Source organism: Podarcis gaigeae, assembly GCF_964106915.1.
Source record: "Podarcis gaigeae genome assembly, chromosome: 14".
Taxonomy (NCBI): domain Eukaryota; kingdom Metazoa; phylum Chordata; class Lepidosauria; order Squamata; family Lacertidae; genus Podarcis; species Podarcis gaigeae.
This window is the reverse complement of record NC_139690.1, coordinates 21,537,900-21,559,141: the sequence shown is the minus strand read 5'-3', so window position 1 is coordinate 21,559,141 and position 21,242 is coordinate 21,537,900. Positions and strand designations below refer to the sequence as shown.

The 21,242-nt window shown below is 46.1% G+C and overlaps 1 protein-coding gene across 2 annotated transcripts in view; it reads right to left on the bottom strand.

The window, feature by feature from the left end:
• Positions 1-20,787, bottom strand: part of ADAMTS17 (ADAM metallopeptidase with thrombospondin type 1 motif 17) — a 170,356-nt gene extending 149,569 nt beyond the window's left edge. Inside the window, exons 1-3 of one of the 2 annotated variants that reach the window (XM_083713075.1) lie at positions 20,446-20,787; positions 15,646-16,016; positions 7,309-7,474 (exon numbers count right to left, since the gene is read on the bottom strand). In XM_083713075.1, the coding sequence (XP_083569201.1) occupies positions 7,309-7,474; positions 15,646-16,016; positions 20,446-20,530 (622 nt within the window). In that variant the 5' untranslated portion in view covers positions 20,531-20,787. The remainder of the gene's footprint in view (positions 1-7,308; positions 7,475-15,645; positions 16,017-20,445) is intronic. The other variant, XM_083713076.1, reaches the window with a different exon arrangement.
• Positions 20,788-21,242: the final 455 nt, after the last annotated feature.

The following is a 21,242-nucleotide window of genomic DNA, read 5'->3' as shown; positions in this document are numbered from 1 at the left end:
ATTGTCTCATAAGAACATAAGAAGAGCCACCTGGATGAGGCCAATGCCCATTTAATTCAGAATCCTGTTGTCACAATGGCCAACCAGATGCTACTTTGACATCTCTAGACTGTAAGCAGCCTATAACTGGAAATAAACAAATAAAGGAAGTCTGAAAAGCAGGACCTAGGCAGATCAGCACTCTCCTTACTTGTGATTCCAAGCAACAGGCATATGGAGGCATGCTGCCTCCGTTGTTGGAGACAGACTACAGACGTCATGGCTGGAGGCTCATCCACTGAACTCCACACTGAATAGATATTTGAACAGAAACAGCAACCTCCACACCACTCTGGCTCTAACTGCCCGCCACAGGAGTTGTGTTACACTTGCAGCCCTGGACCACTAAAGTTGTTCACCTATAAATTATGCTATTTAGTGTTGTTGCTTAATAAGAAGCCAAAGGTATTGGGGAGTGGGGAGTTGTTTAAAAATGGTGTGCCTTTTTATTAGATTCTTAAATGATTTAGCATGGTGTAAGGGAATTTCACATGAGCATCCAAGATGGTTGAAAGCTCCACAGCCTATAAACTGAATTCGTGATACATCGAGCTCAAGCTGTCATCAAAAAATGCACTCGTTAATATTTCAACAGATACTTCCTAATATGGGATAATAGAGGTTTCATTACATTGCATTCTATTTTTAGTATGTGCAGCCTTTGGCCATAACAATGGGTTTTTCAAGCCAAGTTAAACCTACAGGAAAAAAAATAACATGGTGGAGAGAGAATCATTAAAAATACATGGGGTGGAGAGGACTTAATGCTAGAATAACATGTGGTCACAATTAGTAAGTGTTTGGAGAAATGGCCCACATGTGATACCTGAATATGTATACCTGGACACTCCCTGGAGCAGGGAGATGAAATACTAAACCTTATCTGGAAATTTCTAATTTTTGTTTTTTAATTTCAAACTTTCTGGCACTATGTTGGAAATGCAGTTATAGGCTTACTAATTTAGAGGTAAAAGTCCTTTGGGCAATCTTAGATTCATTGCTGGATCATTCGTGTCTACAGGTTGGATTACTGCAATGCACTCTACGTGGGGCTGCCCTTGAAGCCCCATTTTGAACTGGTTGCCAGTTCATTTCCAGTCCCAATTCAAGGTGCTCACATTAATGTTTAAAGCCCTAAATGACTTAAAAGCCTTCCATACCTGAAAAACCGCCTAGTTCCCTACAGACTGGGAGGGCAAAAGACAAAGAGCCCAGCAACAGTTGGAGTCGGAGTCAATGACATGCAAAGCCAGCTGATTCTAGTTTTTCCTCAATGAGTTCTAGATTAGCAACACTGAGACGAAGGAGGAGGAAGCTGAAAGGCAGTGGCACCTCCTTTATTGGATATAAGTAAGAAGGCAATTGGACGTGGGTGGTGCTGTGGGTTAAACCACAGAGCCCAGGACTTGCCGATCAGAAGGTTGGCAGTTTGAATCCCCGTGATGGACTGTGCTCCCGTTGCTCGGTCCCTGCTCCTGCCAACCTAGCAGTTCGAAAGCACATCAAAGTGCAAGTAGATAAGTAGGTACTGCTCCGGCGGGAAGGTAAATGGCGTTTCCGTGCGCTGCTCTGGTTTGCCAGAAGCAGCTTAGTCATGCTGGCCACATGACCCGGAAGCTGTACACCGGCTCCCTTGGCCAATAAAGAGAGATGAGCGCAGCAACCCCAGAGTCGGCCACGACTGGACCTAATGGTCAGGGGTCCCTTTATCTTTAAGAAGGCAATAGGTGGAGCTGGCTAATGGCAGGATGAGGTTGGTGGAGCAGGGCCTTGTTGGTCCTAATGGACCAGTCTTGAAGAACATGATCAGTCTAGAACATATCAAACACACATACACTGTGCACTACAGGAGAAGAGCTGTAATGAAAAATTATTTCACTACTACCGATCTTCTCGCAGATATTACAGGTTCTCAAAGAATTACAAGGTTCCCAAGGGAAAAAAAGACCCTAGCTCAGAAACATGCATTGTTTGCATTTATATTTGCTTATGCAGAAAGAAGTGTTAGCATAAAGTTAGCCCACTTCTTAAAAATACGTTTACTCTGTTGTAATAAATTCCTACCTCTCTTTAGAGTATGACTCGAGGCTTTAAATGAAGAATGTGGTTCAGTTGAGCCAAATTTTAGGCAGTTTCACATTTAAGAGTAATTTATGAGCTTGGTGTCATGAGCATTAAATTATCGCTTTTCCTAAGAAGATGATCTGCCTTGTTTCACACTCTTGAGCCGCATTTTATAAGAAGTCCTTTCTAGGTAATGGGACTTTAAATCACCATTTAAGACCTTTGGAGCAGACCTTAAGAAAGGCACGTCAGATTTCCTAGAGAAAACACCACATTTATAGCTAATCTAAGAAGGCATGCCTTTCTTTTAGTGTCTGATATCTACACTTACTTAAACAAGAATGTCATCCTTGGCCCCAGTAAATACCTGAGATATTCTTTTCTCCCATAAATGTAACATAACTTGTATAGCTGTTTCAGAACCCACAAATTAGAGTCTCTTTTAAACATAAATCAATCAGTTTATGCCAGAGCTATTTTTAACATTTAACCAGATTTTTCTGCAAAGTGATAGAATCCATTTGCAAGATTGCCACTTTTTGGTCACTTCCGTTATCCACAAAAGAATTGCAAGCAAATGACCGTTCCTTTCCAGCAATATAAATGCACACAGAACTATAGTTTGTACATCAAATTCTCAACTCCATAAACTGCAATTCTGCCAGAGCTGAAAAAATAAGACTCAAGCTGTTTATGCCTAGTTATGAAGAAGATATTTGAAATGCATTGGGTTCAATATACATATTTATTTGCAAAGCTTCCTCCCCCTTTTTTATCTCCTGTATTTTATGTCTTCCCATCTAGTAATACATTTCAAAATATAACATCACAATGCACACACTTACCACTCCTTTAGTCACACATGCTTATCTTGTAAACATTGTAATCACAACATTGTAAATATTGTCATCACAAGGAAGTAGATACAAGACCAAGATAAATTTTGCTGGTCATCAAAGCTCTTTCAACAGCCTACCCTAAAATACTTGAGATTTTTTTCCAAGTTCCTCCTTATACAAATATACACATTAATTTTCATAGCATGAAAAGCATGTCCTTACATATATTTTTCAGCTTCTGCTCTGAATAACTTAAGTTTGTGCCTAAATGTGACAGCCTAAATGCCATGTTCTGGAACCAAAGGTCTCTTATAGAATCCTGGCCAGCTCCTGCCTGCACTGATGGGTGCCATTCTAATGAGGCCTTTGATTCTCATAAGAACCTTTGGAAAAGTTCTCCAAGATCACCTGGTCCCCAAACCATGTCATAAGGAATAGGCTCTTTTGTGTGTCACAGCAGATTAGGGTTTCCCCACCCTCTCCCCTCTTAGGCACAAAAACGTTAATCCAAACAAGACAGGAGTCAATTAGGTCATTAACACACTAAGCCTATTAGAAGCCATGACATCACATCTTTCTTGAAGCAAAAGGGAGAAAAAGCAATCATGTTGTTTTTTTAAAAAAATGCACAGACACACACAAATAAGAAAAGAGCCCAAGGACAGTTCATGAAATTTAAGATTCACTAGGCTAGCTGGAAAATACTTAGTTAGAAGATACTGTAACTATTGCACTTAACTAGGGATGCGTAGAGAACTCCTGTCCAGAATATTTTTGTAAATCCAAATATTTCTGCCTCTACTGTTTGAAATTTCAAAGAGAAATTAAGTTCTTACTCTCTCTTGAAAATGTCACTTTCACTGAAATTGGGTGGCAATTATTTTTATTTATTTATTACATTTTTCAGTTGCTTTATACAAAATAAAAAGTATAAAACACAATGCATAACAGCACTTAGGGGTAACCGGAAATGGATTTGGGGGGTGGGGTGGCGGCCTGTGAGTTCTGGTGCTCACAACCCCTTGCTCAACAGCAGCTAAGATAGAATCATGTTATAAAACTTGTATGCCTTTCACACTTTGCTCCAGTCAGTATATCTTGGGATTCCATTAAAACACAAAGCAGATGTCACAAGCTTAAAGTCTGTGCCCTCTCTTATAGTCTCTTTTGCTCCACAGCCATGCAGGTTGCATTCCCCAGGGAGGCAGGCCGCTGAAGTCAAGGCTCTGCCCGTCTTCATAAGAATCAAGTCTTTTCCTAAAACAATGTTTTTCATAGCTTAGCCAACACAGCACAGCCCACTTGGAACTGATCAGGGTCCTGATCTGCATTGCTTACAGGAAGGGGTGTGCAGAAAATGTAATTAGCCTTATTGGCATTTTTGCTTACTTCAGAATTTTGCAAAGGTTTTACTCCAAATGTTCAGCCACACTTCACTCTCTAAGTTCCGATTAAGTGTCACATACCTAGAATAGATAGGCATCAAGGGCACAACTATTTCTAGCATTGTTTTGGGAGGCTGCCTTGCACCCACCAATCAGATGGGGCTAACCTAATTTATATATTCTGAAGGAAGCTGTACTGAAATCAGCAGGACTTGGGGGGGGGGGGGAAGAGGCCAGAACTCATTGGCATTATTTGCATGCAGAAAGTCCCAAGTTCAATGCCTGGGGTCTCCACCTAAAAATGTTCAGGTAACAGGTGCTAGGAAAGACATCTCTAGGTACCCTGAAGTCTGATGCTGCTAGGAAGGTGGCTCTGAAATAGATGGATCTTGCCTCATAACTCAGATGTAGAGCATGAAAAATGTAGACTTTGCATGCAGAAGGTTCCGTGTTCAATCCCAGGCTTCTCCTGGTAAAGGGACCCCTGACCATTAGGTCCAGTCGTGGCCGACTCTGGGGTTGCGGCACTCATCTCGCTTTATTGGCTGAGGGAGCCGGCGTACAGCTTCCGGGTCATGTGGCCAGCATGACTAAGCCGCTTCTGGCAAACCAGAGCAGTGCACGGAAACGCCGTTTACCTTCCCGCCATCTATTTATCTACTTGCACTTTGATGTGCTTTCGAACTGCTAGGTGGGCAGGAGCAGGGACCGAGCAACGGGACCTCACCCTGTCGCAGGGATTCGACCCACCGACCTTCTGATCAGCAAGTCCTAGGCTCTGTGGTTTAACCCACAGCACCACCCGTGTCCCCCTTCTCCTGGTAGGATGGTGAAACACCTCATTCTGGAGAGCTGGTGCTAGTCAATGTAGACAGTACTGAGCTAGATGGAACAATGTTCTGACTCAATGTAAGGCAGTTTCCTGTATAATCACAGTAGAAAATAGCAGTCTAGCTGGATAAACAGTCTGGCCTGGCAGTAGGCAGCATCCTGTGACTTGCTTTCAGATATATTGCATGGAATTGCAGGGATCAAACCAGCAGCTTTACTGGTTAAATATTAGTTTCCTACTAATAATAATAATAATAATAATTTTTTATTTATACCCCGCCCTCCCCAGCCAAGGCCGGGCTCAGAGCGGCTTACAAGCAATAATAAAAACAAGATGAATGGTTACAACTTAAAAACAAAAATAAAATACATTAAAATAATGGAACATTAAAATATTAAAATGTAGCCTCATCGCAGGAGGAGAAGGAAAAGAAAGGGGGGGAAAGAGAGAGAGAGGGAGGGAATCAAATTGGCTCCAAGCCAAAGGCCAGGCGGAACAGCTCTGTCTTACAGGCCCTGCGGAAAGAAATCAGATCCTGCAGGGCCCTGGTCTCATGAGGCAGAGCGTTCCACCAGGCCAGAGCCAGAGTTGAAAAGGCCCTGGCTCTGGTTGAAGCCAATCTAACTTCTTTAGGGCCTGGGACCACTAGGGTGTTGTTATTTATGGACCTTGAGGCTCTCCGTGGGGCATACCAGGAGAGGCGGTCCTGTAGGTACGAGGGTCCTAGGCCGTGAAGGGCTTTAAAGGTCAAAAGCAGCACTTTAAATCTGACCCTGTACTCCACCGGGAGCCAGTGCAGCTTAAAAAGCACTGGGTGAATATGCTCCCATGGCAGAGACCCCATGAGGAGCCTTGCTGCAGCATTCTGTACCCGCTGGAGTTTCTGGGACAGCTTCAAGGGCAGCCCCGCATAGAGCGAATTACAGTAGTCAAGCCTGGAGATGACCGTCGCATGGATCACTGTGGCCAGGTTGGGGCGGGAAAGGTAAGGGACCAATTGCTTGATGCGGCGAAGGTGGAAAAATGTCGCCTTGGCTGTTGCTGTAACTTGCGCCTCCATGGAAAGGGAGTTAACTGCATCAGGGCGGGGAGTTCATGTCAGAATGTAAAAGCTACAGACCACAACACTCCTCGTCATCGGTTGGGAGATCAGATGACCTTAGAAAGCCAGTCATGTCATTCCCTCATTTTGGATATGCTGGTATACTTCTATAAGGTTCCCCTGACCTTTGCTTCTATTGCTCAAGACATCTACCACCTCCCAAGCCCTTGTGAGCTGGACCTTGCTAGCACTTCAGCCTGTACAGAACATAGATATGAAAAGAGTGTATCCATGTTCTTTGGCAGGCCAAAGGGTTACACAGGATGAGTAAGGATAAACAGCTAGACCCAAAGGCTGCATATCTATCTTAGAACATTCCACCTACAGTGCTATACCCATTGGAACTTCCTTTCATTACAGTTGCTGTCTCTTATTATATTTTCAGCACTTTTCAAGCCTTTCAGATTGAAATGTTTATATTAGAATGTATCTGTGCTGGACTTGAAATTGTTTTTATTGCTGGTAAATGTAACTAGGATTTGATGAGAAGAGCACTCCTTGGTTTCTACCAGCTGGAATTCGGCTGCGTTACTGTCTCCCATCATGGACACAGAGCAAAGCCATTCTGCTGAGGAGCCACTTTATCCTCCATGAACCTGTCCGATCCTCATTTAAAGCCATCTAAGATGGTGGCCATCAATGCCTCCCATGGGAGCGTGTTCCATGTACTGTGTGAATATGTACTTTCTTTTATCTGGTCTGAATCTTCAAATATTCAGCTTCCCTGGATGTCTACAAGTTTCAGTGGGGGAAGAGAAAAACTTTCCTCTACCTACTTTCTCCAATTTTATAGACTTCTACCATGTCACCTCCTACTTTCCATTTCTCAAAACTAATATGTCCAAAAGGCTGCAACTGTTCCTCATAGGGGAGTCACTCAATCCCATTGATCCTTTTGGTCGCCTTTTTCTGAACCTTTTCCAACTCTGCAAACATACGAGTAAGCAAGCAAGCAAACGAACAGGTGTGCGAGGCCAACTCTAGCTGCGGCAACCGCCACTGCTCCAAGGAGGCCACTTGTTCACACACCGACTTCCAATAACCCACCTGCTACAACTCTGCAGGGCTCAACTGGGATCTCCGACTTGCCAGGATGTGCCGATCTGGTGGCCCGTTTGTGCCTGATGAAGTGCTCTTTCCCATGAAACGAGGTCTCGGAAGTGTTCACTGGTTGTATCTGCACCTGTTCTGATCCAATCTGGATATAGCCAACCTGTTCACCACAAAAACAAAACAAAAAAGTCATTGGAATCACATTGACCAAGAATATCTAATAACTTGGCAACCAGGAAAGGGGGGGAATATCCACTCTATTAGGCAAAAAAGAAAAAGAAAAAAGATGTTTAAACATTTCTACTATATGTTTATGAGCTCACTGGGCTAAGTCTTATCACCACATCACACTTAGAGCTCTAGCAAAAATTTTAGCGGGCCACCATTGCGTGCTCAGGCATACATCAAACTTTTAAAAGGGAAATGTTCATCTCCTTTTTTTTTACTGTTACAGCTGTATGCAAGACCCACCAGATGGGTACAGACTGAGAATAAGGCCAGATATTTCAAGGGGGAGGGGTTGTTTTTAAGAGAGAGTTCTATACCAGCTAGGCAGCCACCCAAATAAGTTCTCTGCACGTACATATGACTGCTGGGATGTGGAACAGCTGACTGCATTAATGTGATTTACAATCTACATTACATATGTGTTATAAATTACACAGGCCACACACACACAACACACTAGTCTTTGTCTTCACTTACACCAGGGCAGTCTCATTGACATACTTTAGCTATATAGCTTCATAGGAAGATTACAAACTAAAATAAGAGAACTGCTCACATTTCTTTTTAACATTTTCAGGAGAATTCAGCCAAGGCAAGAAGATTGCTGAATTTTACTGGTGAGGATGAAGTTCATAAATCAGCTTGGTGTTTCTCCTCTCTTGATTTACATTCTAGGGTGCTTTCGGTACACTAATAACAGAAGCACAGTTCCAATGTGGGCTCTCTACTTTGGAAGTTGCTGAAGAGGAAAGCTAATATTTGGGGCATCACTATATCACAATAAATGAACAAGAACATACCAAGAGCTCTGCTGGATTAGGCCAAAGGTCCATCTAGTCCAACGTCCTTGTTCTCACAGTGGCCAACCAAATGCCTATGGGATTAGAGCAGGGTTTTCCAAACTAGGGTCTCCAGCTGGTTTTGGACTACAATTCCCATCATCCCTAACCATTGGTCCTGCTACCTAGCAATGACGGAAGTTGTAGTCCAAAACCAGCAGGAGACCCAATTTGGGGAAACTCTGGATTAGAGCTATCAATAGCCTTATCCTCCATTATTTTGTCTAATCCTGTAAACAATTTAAGAAGAGCCCTGGCATCCTCCTCTATATTGCAGGGCTGTTATACTCAGGCCCTGCTTATGGGCTTCCCATGGCCATCTGGTTGGGCACCATGAAAACAGGGTGCTGGATTAGATGGGCCATTGGGCCAAGCCAATTGGGCTAATCTTCTGTTCTTAAGACAGGCTCATCATCCCCTCCCTTGAAAACCAAACTGGTACCAGGTATAAAAAAACAAACTTCAAATGAGCCCCAGGAGAGCCCTCATGTTTCCCCACTTACTATGGGATCACACATCCTCCCCATCCCAGTGAGTGAAACATTTTGACTGAATGTTGGAAAGATCTGGCTGAATGAGAAATCTTGGCCTGCTTTAGATTAGATAAATCCAGCCAGGTACCTCATTTGAAAAGGCCTGCACAGCTGTGACCCAGCAGCCCTACACAGCCTACCCAGGCCTCAGTAAGCCTCCTGTTCTTGATGCCTGATTGGGCATCCAAAAACCAGGGGAGCAGCTGGGCATATGGCCCATCCACAGCTGCAGAGTTCAGGTTGCCATAGAATCATAGAATTGTAGGGTCGGAAGAGACCCTGAGGATCATCTAGTACAGGAATATTCAGCTGTCCCATATGGGGATTGAACCTGCGACCTTGCCATTATCAGCACCATGCTTTAACCAACTGAGCTATCCAGTGTTGGTGGATCACATGTTGTTCAGGGCTGCCCTGTGGGCTACTGCGCAGTTAGCTAGAATGAGCTGAACAGCCCTGAAGTGCGTTGCAGTGCATTTGAGGAGCTGTTTATGTCAACTGACAGCATTTTGCATCACTTAACTAGAATATTCCTTATGGGAGAGTTAAAAGCAGGGATGTTGGAGAATTCCAATAGAAACAGAAACAGGAAATTGCCAATGTTGGCTTGTTCGTCCTGTGTCCAGAACGGAAATGAATCGGCACAGAAATGTCATTTTTCTCAATCCAGAATTGTTGATGCTCGTCTTCCAACATGCTGCTTTCAACTTACGTTGATTTTGGAGCCTGCCGTCTACAAGTGTGGGTGTGGTTGCCTGATACAATCCTTGATTTAGTTATCCATGCCTTCTCCTACCTGAGCTAGCCCCAGGTGAATAAAGAAGGAAGAGGTGATTGTGATCTTGATATACGCCCACCCACAACCGCATCAAGCAGGTGTTACTACACACCTCACCATTATCAGGACCACCTACATCTGTTTTCAAATGGGCACAATGTGGGGTAATGCAGAATCAATCTGTAATGGGCTTTTATTTTCAGAATGAAACCTGTTTTCTCAAGACTACATAGAGAAAACATGGACCCAGTCTCCATTATAAATTATAGAATAAAATGTTGCATCTTGCAGTCTATGCCTGCAAACAATAAGTAATTGCTTACATTTTATCTCCCCCCCCCCCCCACATCGTTTTTCCTTTGCACTGAAATGAATGAGGTGGAATAACATAATGTAACTTACATGTTTTGTGTGATTGTTTATGTAAATTATATACGTTTTATAAATTTGTGACAGCAGACAGCAACACAACTAATGCACCTTTTGGTGGAAGACAAACTGGATGGAAAGCACTGCTTTCTTACATGCTTAGTTAAAAGGCTATCACATCACACTTACCGGAGAGGCCTTTCATAGCATGGGAATTAAGGGGTATTGTTGCACAGGTGGACTTTTTAGCTCTGCCACCATTAGATATCTAGGAATGGGTAACAGCATTGGGCTGTGCTTTTCTAGATTGTTGGTTCGGCTGCTCACAAGGACTGACTATGTTTCCCTCTGGTACAAATGCATTCCTGACACATCAGGGAGGAGACTAGACTAGAATTAACAAACTGGAAGAAGTTCAGAGGAGGTCAATGAAGATGGTCCATGATACAGGAAGCACAAGCTAGCAGCAGCGGATGGTACCTGCTGAGACAGGTGGGGCCAAGGAAATGGTAACTAAGGATAGATGGAGCAGGGAATCACAGTGGTCGGAGACAACTAATGATAGCGTTCCCCTCATTCTCCTCCTTTGCAAATGACATTAAGGACATAAATTATTTCCATCTGTAATGTTCAAAGAAATCCAGCAATGAAAATACTAATTGAAATACAAGGCTGCAATACCATATGGGCTTATTTAGGAGTAAGCCCCACTGAATTCAGCGGAAACTACTTCTAAGTAGACCTACATAGGATTGCTCTGTATTCATCATCCACCACCTGCCTCTCTTTTGCACACATGCATATGCATGCACACACACACACACACAGAGAGAGAGAGAGAGAGGCTCCAACCAGACAGAGAACAGAGTTGTCGTTGCCTGTAGAAAGAGTAGTGCCCCAGTTTCCCAGAGCAAAGCGCCTTTCCCTGCCTACTTGGAAAAGTTGAAGGAACTATGCTAGTTCACCCAGGGAAAACAGAAGTGGGAAATAATATCCCTCTTCTAATACCGGAAGGACTCTCACACAAAACAGGGCGAAAGTTAGTTCTCTGATGCCCTATAAGACAGGACTGGATCTCTTGGACGTAAGTTAGAGGTGGAACACAAGAAGATGTTTCCTGGCAGTAAGAACGGTTTAGCTTTGGAACAAATTACACAGAGAGGTGATGGCAATTAGCATTAAGAAACAACCTCCCATTGGCACCAACAGGAACATCAGAACACAAAAGCCTGCAGGATCAGGCCAACAGCCTATCTAGTCAAGCATCCTCTTCTCTCAGTGCCTCACAGCTCCCTGCTCCCTCTCCTGTCCACATCATCAAGGCAACCATAGTTACTGCTCCCCACTGAACATCTGGATAGGTCTTCCCAGCATCAGCAGCTGGGCATAGTTAGAGGATCATGTTCTCTGCGCCTCCATCCCATGTGTTTGGTAGTGCTTTTCAGGATATGTAGTTTTTGCCGCAATGTGTTCTCTGCCAACAATGATGCAGTTAGCAGGGCTGGAAGAGGACCAACAATAGGAGAGGGTCCATGTTCCTATCTGTTGTGGTTAGTTTACTGCTGAGCCCATGTTATTTTACTTACGCATGGCACACAGATGTCACGGACGCAACTGCTGTTCGCGAACAACCCTTGGTTTTGTTCTTCCACAGATGGAATTCCCGTTAAAAGTTATGCTGCCTGGCTTTTAGGAGATAGAGGGCTTGCAAGCAACCTGCTCATCATCACCGCAGAGCTATTTCAGCTTCGGATTGTGGTACACAGTGAGCATTGCTGTCACAGCAGGAATCAGGACAATACCATGCTCTGCCCAACTTTCCAAAATGGAAAGTGCCTTGGTAGGCCATTGCTCACAAGGGTTTCCAGTGGTAGAACAAGTGCTTTGATTTCATACTCGTTCCTGGCATCTCCAGCTGACGTGATCTCAGCCAGCAGGCTTGGGGAAGACCTCTGCTTGAGGCCCCGGAAGAAGACTGTCACTCAGAGTTAACAACACTGATCTGACTCCATGTAAAGCAGCTGCATATGTTTCAGATGCTGGGGGAAATAGTTCAAAAGGAGAACTATCTCAAAGCGAAATATACAAAGGATTGCTCAACAGATGCTTCCCACTCTGTATCCCACCCAGCACTTGGATTGCATGGGAGAGAGGCAGCCCCCTACCTTCATCTAACACTCCCCTTAGCTCTAGCTATCACCTCCTAAAACAGTAGTTGTGATATGACTCCCATAGTGGTCTCTCCACTATGTCTTTCTGCACCTGGTTGATGAAGACAGTCTGGTCTCTGCACTGCTTTGTTTACTCAAGAGGTTATCCCAGACCCACCCACGTTATGGCCCAAGGGAGGATCTCTCTTTAAGTAGCTGTGCCCCCCCCCAGCTGCAATGCACTTTTGTTTGGTCAGTTAATCCCTTCTGCCAAAGCAAGAGTCTTGATTTGACACCCTGCGAGAGTCCCCACTACCTGAGAGTCTGGGGAACTGGCTGTGGAAGCTTCCCAAACAAGTGGAACAGTATACCTGTTTTAAGATTTGATTGATTATCTGGAGAAATGTCAGGATCCAGAAGAATCTCAACTCCTAGGCAAAAAAGTTATCGATCTCCTTGCAAGGGGAGAAGTTGTCGGTGGTGGTGGTTCGGTCCTAACTCAAATCGGTATAGAGATTCTTCCAATTTCAGCTGTATACTCTTGTTGTGCTGTTCATGTTATAAGGGATACAAAGGGGACCTGCACCACTTAACTTTGTGTGGCAACACCCTTAGTTTGCCAATTTTAATTACAAGGTAAAACAGGGCAAGGGTGTTAGGGCGTCCAGATTGTAGATTTCAGGAGCTTCCTAAATTCCCTCCACAATTCAGAGTCTGTCAACCTAACCACAGTCCCATTCGCAGGATACATTTAAAGAGGTCTGTTACCGCTTTAAGCAGTCATAGCTTCCCCCAATGAAACATGGGAGCTGTAATTTGTTAAGGCTTGTTAAGGGTGCTGAAAGTTGGTCCCCTCCCAAAGCTACCATTCCCAGGGTTCCCTGAGAAGCAGGACTGATTGTTAAACCCCTCTGGGAATTGTAGCACTAGGGGGCAAACGGGTCTCAGCACCCTTAAACTACAGTGCCCAGAATTCATTGGGGGGAGGGGAACATGACGTGGTATCATAGCATTTTAAATGCCTGGTGTGGGTGTGGACCATGTCTACTCAGAAGTAAGTCCCACAGGATTCAAGGAGCTTACTCCCAAGTAAGTGAGGTTGGGACATATTCCCCAACTGCCAGCAGAGTGTTATTAATTCCCCTTTCTACCACCAACACTTCTCAAGCAATAAAAGTTGCCACTACAAAAGAATTCCCGTTTTGTTTATATTTTTACATGGCTTTTTTCTCCCTGTTCCATTTGTACACTTTTCAGATGGCTTCAGAGCCTTAAGAGCTTGGTAATTTATGAATGAGATTAACAAAGTGTGCTTTGCAGCGAGGGACAGGTGGGTGGAGAACCCTGTCAGCGTTTCACGAGGGGGGAGCAGCATTTTCATTTTCAAGCTCCAAGAAACCTTTGGTGGTGCTCAGCTCCAGCTTCCAACATCAATCACAAAAGATGCTGGTATCCCATTATCTGGATGCAGGTGCTCACCTGAGGCACAGGGCTTGCCCCTCCTTCCTTAAGGACTGTCTACAGCACAGCTGCCCAAACTAAGCACCCCCCTGCTCCGCCCACTCCTGCCCTGAGGGGCAACGCCTGCATTAGGTGGGGAGGCGGAAGGGAAGGGGCGGGGTGGACAGGCTGTGAAGAATTCCAGCCTCATCGGCATTCCTACAGAGCCACAGAAACATCGCAGAAAGTGAACAGGCAAGACCCACAATACGACTAGACCAGCCTTTCTCAACCTGTGGGCCCCCAGATGTTGTTGAACTACAACTCCCATCACCCCTAGCTAGCAAGGCCAGAGCTCAGGGATGATGGGAGTTGTAGTCCAACAACATCTGGGGACCCCAGGTTGAGAACCGCTGGACTTGACCGATTGGAAGACTGGGAGGCCAAACTGCCCCATAGAATCACAGAGGGAGGGATCCTGGAAGTCCAACCTCCTCCGCAGTTGTCCCATAGAGGGATCCAGTCCCAAAACAGAATCAGAGTTGGAAGGATCATCTAGTCCAACCCCCTTGCCATACAGCTGTCCCATACGGGGATTGAACCTGCAACGTTGGCATTGTCAGCACTACGCTTTAACCAACTGAGCTATCAATGCTCGTTTATCACTCAGGGCTAAGCAGGGTGACAAGATGCAAAAGCTCCTGCAGACTGGAGATTCTTTTTTTTAAAAGCCTGCAATTTTAGAATGCTGCCGCCTACTGGTTTACAAGGTGTGCTCCCGGAGCACCCTGCCGTTCCTCAGAAATGAAGCCAGGATTCCCTCTGCAATTCGATCCGTAAGGGCAGATCTTTAAGCAGAAGCTGGTCTGCCCTCTTTGCCAGCAACACAAAGGAGCGTCGGAGGAATAGTTTAGCATAGAGTTTCCCAAACGCTGGGCCAGAGGCGACTAGTGAGCCATGGTGCCGTGACCTATCTAGTCCCCTGGCCGTGTGGGGCTAATGGTTGCATTAATGCCAGCACTCCTCATATGGCGAGTCAAGATGGCCGAGGGCCAGAGAAATTGAGGAGGGGAGGCCTCCCTTCTCAAAGGGGAAAAGACCTGAGGAGGTGTGGAGGGAAATTAGAGACAGCAAAAGTTATTGAATATAAATAAATAAATAAATAATAACAAAAACTGAGAATAGAAAGGAACAGGTTAAGAGAGAGTAGCTGTAGGAAAAGGGAGTGAATGTTAAGTGTGCTTTACTTTGAGCCTCTAGATCAGCAAACTCATCTTACAATATCCCCAGGATGAGCAACATTTGTTTTGAAATACAGGCAAGATAGACTACAGAACTCATTGCCACATGAAAAACACTGTGGCAAAGAATTTAGCAATGACCAAAGGCTGATTAGGGATCAACAGAAAACCATGTCAGTAACAGCCACCTAATTAAGCCAGACACTATCTCCAGCTGCCATCATTTTGAGACTGGTAGGCCTAAGCAATTGTCAGCCCTCTTAAGTAGGCCCCAGGGGTAAAACATTAAGAGCACCTCCTGTTCCAGGGCATGCACCCCAAAGCAGACTGAGCCTACTCAGCAGCCACAAAATGCTGCCTGTTGGAGTGGGGAAATGGAAAACATGATGGCTAAACGGAATGGAGTACCTAAGAAAAGGGAATGGCTGGCTGGCTGTAATTCTGATATCAGAAGCAGGCCAGACTGCTACAATTTTCTTCCACTTGTCAGTACGAAACTGACAGAGTAACCTGTAACTAACTGAAAATTGTAAGGGAATGAACACAGCTTTGCAACGCTGTTCCCTAGCCTGACCAGGCTCCCCACTTTCTAGGTACAGGGGACCCTCCCACCTTCTCACATTCTGTCTCTCGACTCCCTTAACTCTATGCCCCACCCAACACACTCTTCCACAGGTTCTTCTTCCCCAAACAACGGCCTCCCGCAACACCAGACTGAGCCCATCAAGGGCAAATTCGCCCAGAGACAAGTACCAGCCCGCCGCAGGCACTGAGGGAAGCGAAGGAGTCTGCGCTGCGGTTGAGCACGTGCCCTGTGTAGAAGCAGAGGCGGTCCAAGTCCACAGGGCGGCTGCTTCGGCCCACACCAATTTCCTCCACGGAGAAACCCGGTGCCAAAAACTGCCCATTTCGGCGAAGGTTCAAGTAGATGTCAGAGCCTGGATCGGAGCCCAGCCCGGCAGGAAGCCGGACGATCAGCACCTCAGCCTCTTCTTCTTCAGGCTGCAGAGGCACAGAGCGTCGCCTCCTATGCTCCTCAGAGTGGATCCCTCTGACCTGCAGGGAAGTGATCTTGTCAAGGGGCACCTGCTCCGGGATGATCACCACACCCAGGTCCGCATTGACTGCAAAAAGAGACACAGAGGGAGAGAAGAAAGTGGGGTGAGAGAGCATTAGCAGCCATCAGCAATCCAGGCCAGAGAACCCAACTCCCAGGTAAAAGGTTATACAGTGGTACCTCGGGTTAGGAACTTAATTTGTTCTGGAGGTCCATTCTTAAGCTGAAACTGTTCTTAACCTGAAGCACCACTTTAACTAATGGGGCCTCCCGCTGCTGCTGCACCACTGCCCTGTGATTTCTGTTCTCATCCTGAAGCAAAGTTCTTAACCCGAGGTACTATTTCTGGGTTAGCGGAGTCTGTAACCTGAAGCATCTGTAACCCGAGGTACCACTGTATTCACTGTTAGTCGTAAGAACACAAGGAGATAGCTGTTTGGGGCTACCACCCCATGAAATCTGCGAAGTCAGGTTGGTGGCTTGAGCATCTGCATGGGTCAAATGGTGAGGCCAGGCTGCAGGCCAGATGTTTCCCACCACTGTCTAAATTAAAACCACAACCTCACCAGAGCCAAACCTATTTTCAGAACCTTATTCGCAATGCTAGTACCTGCCAGTCTTACACTGGAATCTGTAAGAAGAGGGCACCTCTGCACATATGCAGAGCGAATCCCCTCTCCGACAACATGCAACCCCCTTTGGTATGTTGTGACTGAGAAGGCAGAACTCTCTGGTCAGAAGTTGAAAATGCTGGACATTTATTATTATTATTATTATTATTATTATTATTATTATTATTATTATTTGCCCAGTATTACTGCTTTTTAAAGGACGCGGGTGGCGCTGTGGTCTAAACCACAGAGCCTAGGACTTGCCGATCAGAAGGTCAGCAGTTTGAATCACTGCGATGGGGTGAGTTCCCGTTGCTCAGTCCCAGCTCCTGCCAACCTAGCAGTTCGAAAGCACGTCAAAGTGCAAGTACAGTGGTACCTCGGGTTACAGACGCTTCAGGTTACAGACTCCGCTAACCCAGAAATTACCTCGGGTTAAGAACTTTGCTTCAGTAGGCCCCATTAGCTAAACTGGTGCTTCAGGTTAAGAACAGTTTCAGGTTAAGAACAGACCTCCAGAATGAATTAAGTTCTTAACCCGAGGTACCACTGTAGATAAATAGGTACTGCTCTGGCAAGAGGGTAAATGGCGCTTCCATGTGCTGCTCTGGTTTCACCAGAAGCAGTTTAGTCATGCTGGCTACATGACCCAGAGAAACAGTCTGCGGACAAACGTCAGCTCCCTCAGCCAGTAAAGCGAGATGAGCGTCACAACCCCAGTCGTTCGTGACTGGACTTAACGGTCAGGGGTCCTTTACCTCTACCTTTACTACTTTTAAAAACTGATCCTTTTTTATATTTGTCAATCTTTTGATGATGCTTTGTCAGTGTGGGGGAGGAGGAGGAGGAGGAGGTCAACTGTGGTTACTCTGGCAACTCTTAATAGCAACAGAAAGCGCTCCGCATATGCTCAAAGGCACATAGGAATGAACAAAGGAAGCTGCCATTCTATTTGCTCATCCATTTCAGTTCTGCTCTGTCTGGCTGGGCCTCTCCAGGGTCTTGGGCAAATATTTCTCCCTCATTATCAACTCTCTGGACCTCTTTTCTTTAAAGGGAAGATGTGAAGGATTGAACCTGGGACCTGTGTGCAGTGCATTTAATTTATTTATTACATTTATATCCCATCTTTTTCTCCAAGGAGCTCCAGGTGGCATACATTGTTCTCCCCATGTAATCCACAGAAACCCTGGAAGGTAGACTGAGAGACCATGACTGGCCCAGGGTCACCCAGGGCTGAGTAGGGTTTGAACTGTGGTCTTCCAGGCCCTAATTCAACTGACCACTGCACCACACAGGCTCTCTAAGGAACATAGAAAGGTGACATGGCTTGATATTGTCTACACTGACCAGAGGTAGCTCTGAAGGGTTCCAAGAAAGGGATAGAATCATAGAACGATAAAACTGCAGAGTTGGAAGGGACCTCGAAGGTCACGTTTTCCAAGCACCTGCAACACAGGAATCCTGCCTTGGGTGGGCTCAAACCACCAACCTTCTGGTTAACAGCCAGACACACTGACCCATTGTGCCACCTGAGTATACAAGTTCCCAACCTTACATGAAGATGTCAAGTATGGAAACCGGGACCTTATGTATGCACAGCAACTGCTCTAGCACTGACCTATGGACTCATCTCTAGCATAGGCTAGAGTGGGGAATCTTAGGTCTCCTGTTAGCATTTAAAGAATCATAGAGTTAGAAGGGACCATGAGGATTATCTAGTCCAAGCCCCTGCAATGCAGGCATACGCAGCTGTCCCATAGCAGGATCGAACCTGCAATCTTGGCGTTATCGGCACCATGCTCTATCCAACTGAGCTACCTAAATTCCCTTGGTTCATACACATTCTGCTCCACTTCTGGGTCAGGCTAAGGATTGTCTCGCCAGCATTCTGTTACATACTCATGATGCTGAAACACAAGAGCCCTGCTGGGCCAATGCCAAAGGTCTATCTAGCCAAGGGTTTCCCAAACTTGGGTCTCCAGCCGTTTTTGAACTACGATTCCCATCATCCCTGACCACTAGTCCCGCTAGCTAAGGATGATGGGAGTTGGGCCTCCAGCTGTAGTTAGACCACAAGTTTGGCAAACTCTTACTTAGCCCAACATCTTGTTCTCACAGTGGTCAACCGGATGCCTGTGGGATGCTCAAAAGTGAGACCTGAGACCGGCTCTCCCTGCTTGCAAATCCCAGCAACCAGTATTGATGCAATCCTGTGAGCTAGATGGACCAATGGACCAATTGTACCATGGGACTTTTGGTAGCCTCTCAGAACATAAACAGAGCCCAGGCTGGATCAGGCCAAAGTCCCACCTAGCCCAGCATCCTGTTCTCACCGACCAGAATGCAACAACTCTCCCCACACCAACCTTGTGATTCTCAGCACCAGCATCAAGAGACATACATACCAGAGCACTCATCACACGACTAGCAGTCACAGGTAGACTTATCCTCCATGGATCTGCCAGCCTTCCCTTCTTCATTTGCCCCCAGCATCTTGACACTCAGAATTTAGACTGCCTTTGAAGCTCTGTTTACTAGGGAAGCTTGGATAGCTCACTTGGCTACAACATGGTGCTGATAACGCCAAGGTTGCAGGTTCAATCCCTGTATGGGACAACTGCATATTCCTTCACTGCAGGGGATTGGATTAGAACAGTGTTTCCCAACCTTGTGCCTCCAGATGTTTTTGGCCTACAACTCCCATCATCCCTGACCACTGGTCTTGCTAGCTAGGGATGATGGGAGTTGTAGGCCAAAAACATCTGGAGGCACAAGGTTGGGAAACACTGGATTAGAAGATGATCCTCAGGGTCCCTTCCAACTCTACGATTCTATAGTTCTACCTATCGTAAGGATGGAAGACGAGTCTGCTGCTGGATGAGGGCAGTGGCTCGCCTTGCCAAGCATCCCATTATCCCAGTGGCAAGTCAGATGCTTATAGGAGGCGCACAAGCAGCAGGACCCGAGTACAACAGCTCTTTACCCTCCTGCGGTTTCCAGCACCCGGGATTCAGAGCATAATGTCTCTGGCCATCAGAGTCAGTAGCCATTGACACATCACCTTCCATTTAACTTGTCACATATCCTCTCCCTACATCGCATGCACTGCCCATTTAGCAGTTTAATAAAACAAATGAGATATATTCCCAGATCAAATGCCCTGGAAGTTCTGAGCCAGCTGCAGGCAGAGAAGAGAGAGAGAGAGGTGATGGTTCTTTTAAATTTTATTTGCCGCCAGTAGCTACAACTTTTCTTTTAGTTATGCAGCATAAAGGGAAAAGTGGGGGAGGGAGATAAAGAACCGAACAACGCCAGAGTTTTCTTGCATCGTTCAAGAAAAGTATTTTAGATATTACACACACACACAAGGAGAGGGAAGGAGGGAGAGTGTGGAGGGGGTACTCACATTTCACCAAACCTATTAAAAAAGAAGAGAGAGGGGGGAGAGAGAGAGAGAGAGAGAGAGAGAGAGAGAGAAGGGGGGGGGGTGAGGTTTGCAAGAAGACCAGCCAGGAATAAAGAATATACAAGTCTGGAAACAGATACATCCTTTTGGATAAGGAAAACTGGGATCAGAGCCATATAACGGAAGGGAGGGTGGAAAAGAGAGAGAAGGAAACGAACATGCCATTTGGCTTTGAAAACTTTTGCATCTTGTTAAGGGGGCGGGGGAGAGATGCAACAAATATGGGGCTTCCCCAAAATGATTGTATCTCGAAGGGTTGGTGTGTGTTTTTAAAATGCATGCAATTTGCAGTCCAGTCCGCCACCCCCCCCAAAAAAAACTTCCCTTCCCCGCGCCCGCTTCCAAAATGTCAAATTCAGGGAGACGACAGAAGGCAGAAGATTGAAGTGGGGAGAAAATCCGCAGAACCACCCTACCTGTATGGGTGCCCGGTCCGCAGAGCACCAGTAGCAGCCGCAACAGAAGGGGAGATATAAGAGACAGGAAGGAGCCGTCAAACATTTTATTGCAGCCGAGGGGCCTCCGCAACTGGGCTCTGCGGTGCAGGGAGAAGAGGAGGAGGAGGAAGGCGAAGAAGGGCCGTTGATGGCGGCAGCAGCGACAGCAGCAGCGGAATCCCGACTTGCAGCGAAGCCCTCCCAGACTTTGGAAAAATTAATTAGCGCTACAAACTCAACGTGGTTTACAGAAAGGGAGGAAAGGGGGGAGGGAGAAGCGGGGGAGAGAGAGGGAGAGAGCATCTCCTCCCTTCTCCACTCGCAGGTGCTGATTGGAGCTTAACCTCCCGGAGCTACACCTCCTGCCCACTGATTGGTCGTCGGAATTAACACACTCGGGTAAATAGCGAGGTTGTAAAAGGAGAAGCGGTACACGTGGGTTGCGGGCGAAGGGGAAGCGCCGCCGCCAGGTGGCGCTACAGAGGCGGATGCCGGTTGGTGGGTTTTGCAACCTGGTGGGTTCAGGTGCGCTTGGGTCAGAAGCGCTGCCATCCCGGGCTCTCCTACCAGGTTGACCTGCAGAAGTTCAGCAGGAGACGTTTTACATGGCTTGGAGATCAGGTGCCCTTCTGCGTTTCTGTGCATTGGACTGGTTGCTGTTTAAAGGGACAGCCACAGAAGCGGCCCAAAAAAGTTGGCAACCCCTATGGCCATGCCGTGATATTCACCTCCGCATGTTAGCTAGCTGTTGAAAGTACAGGACAGGACCAGGAAAG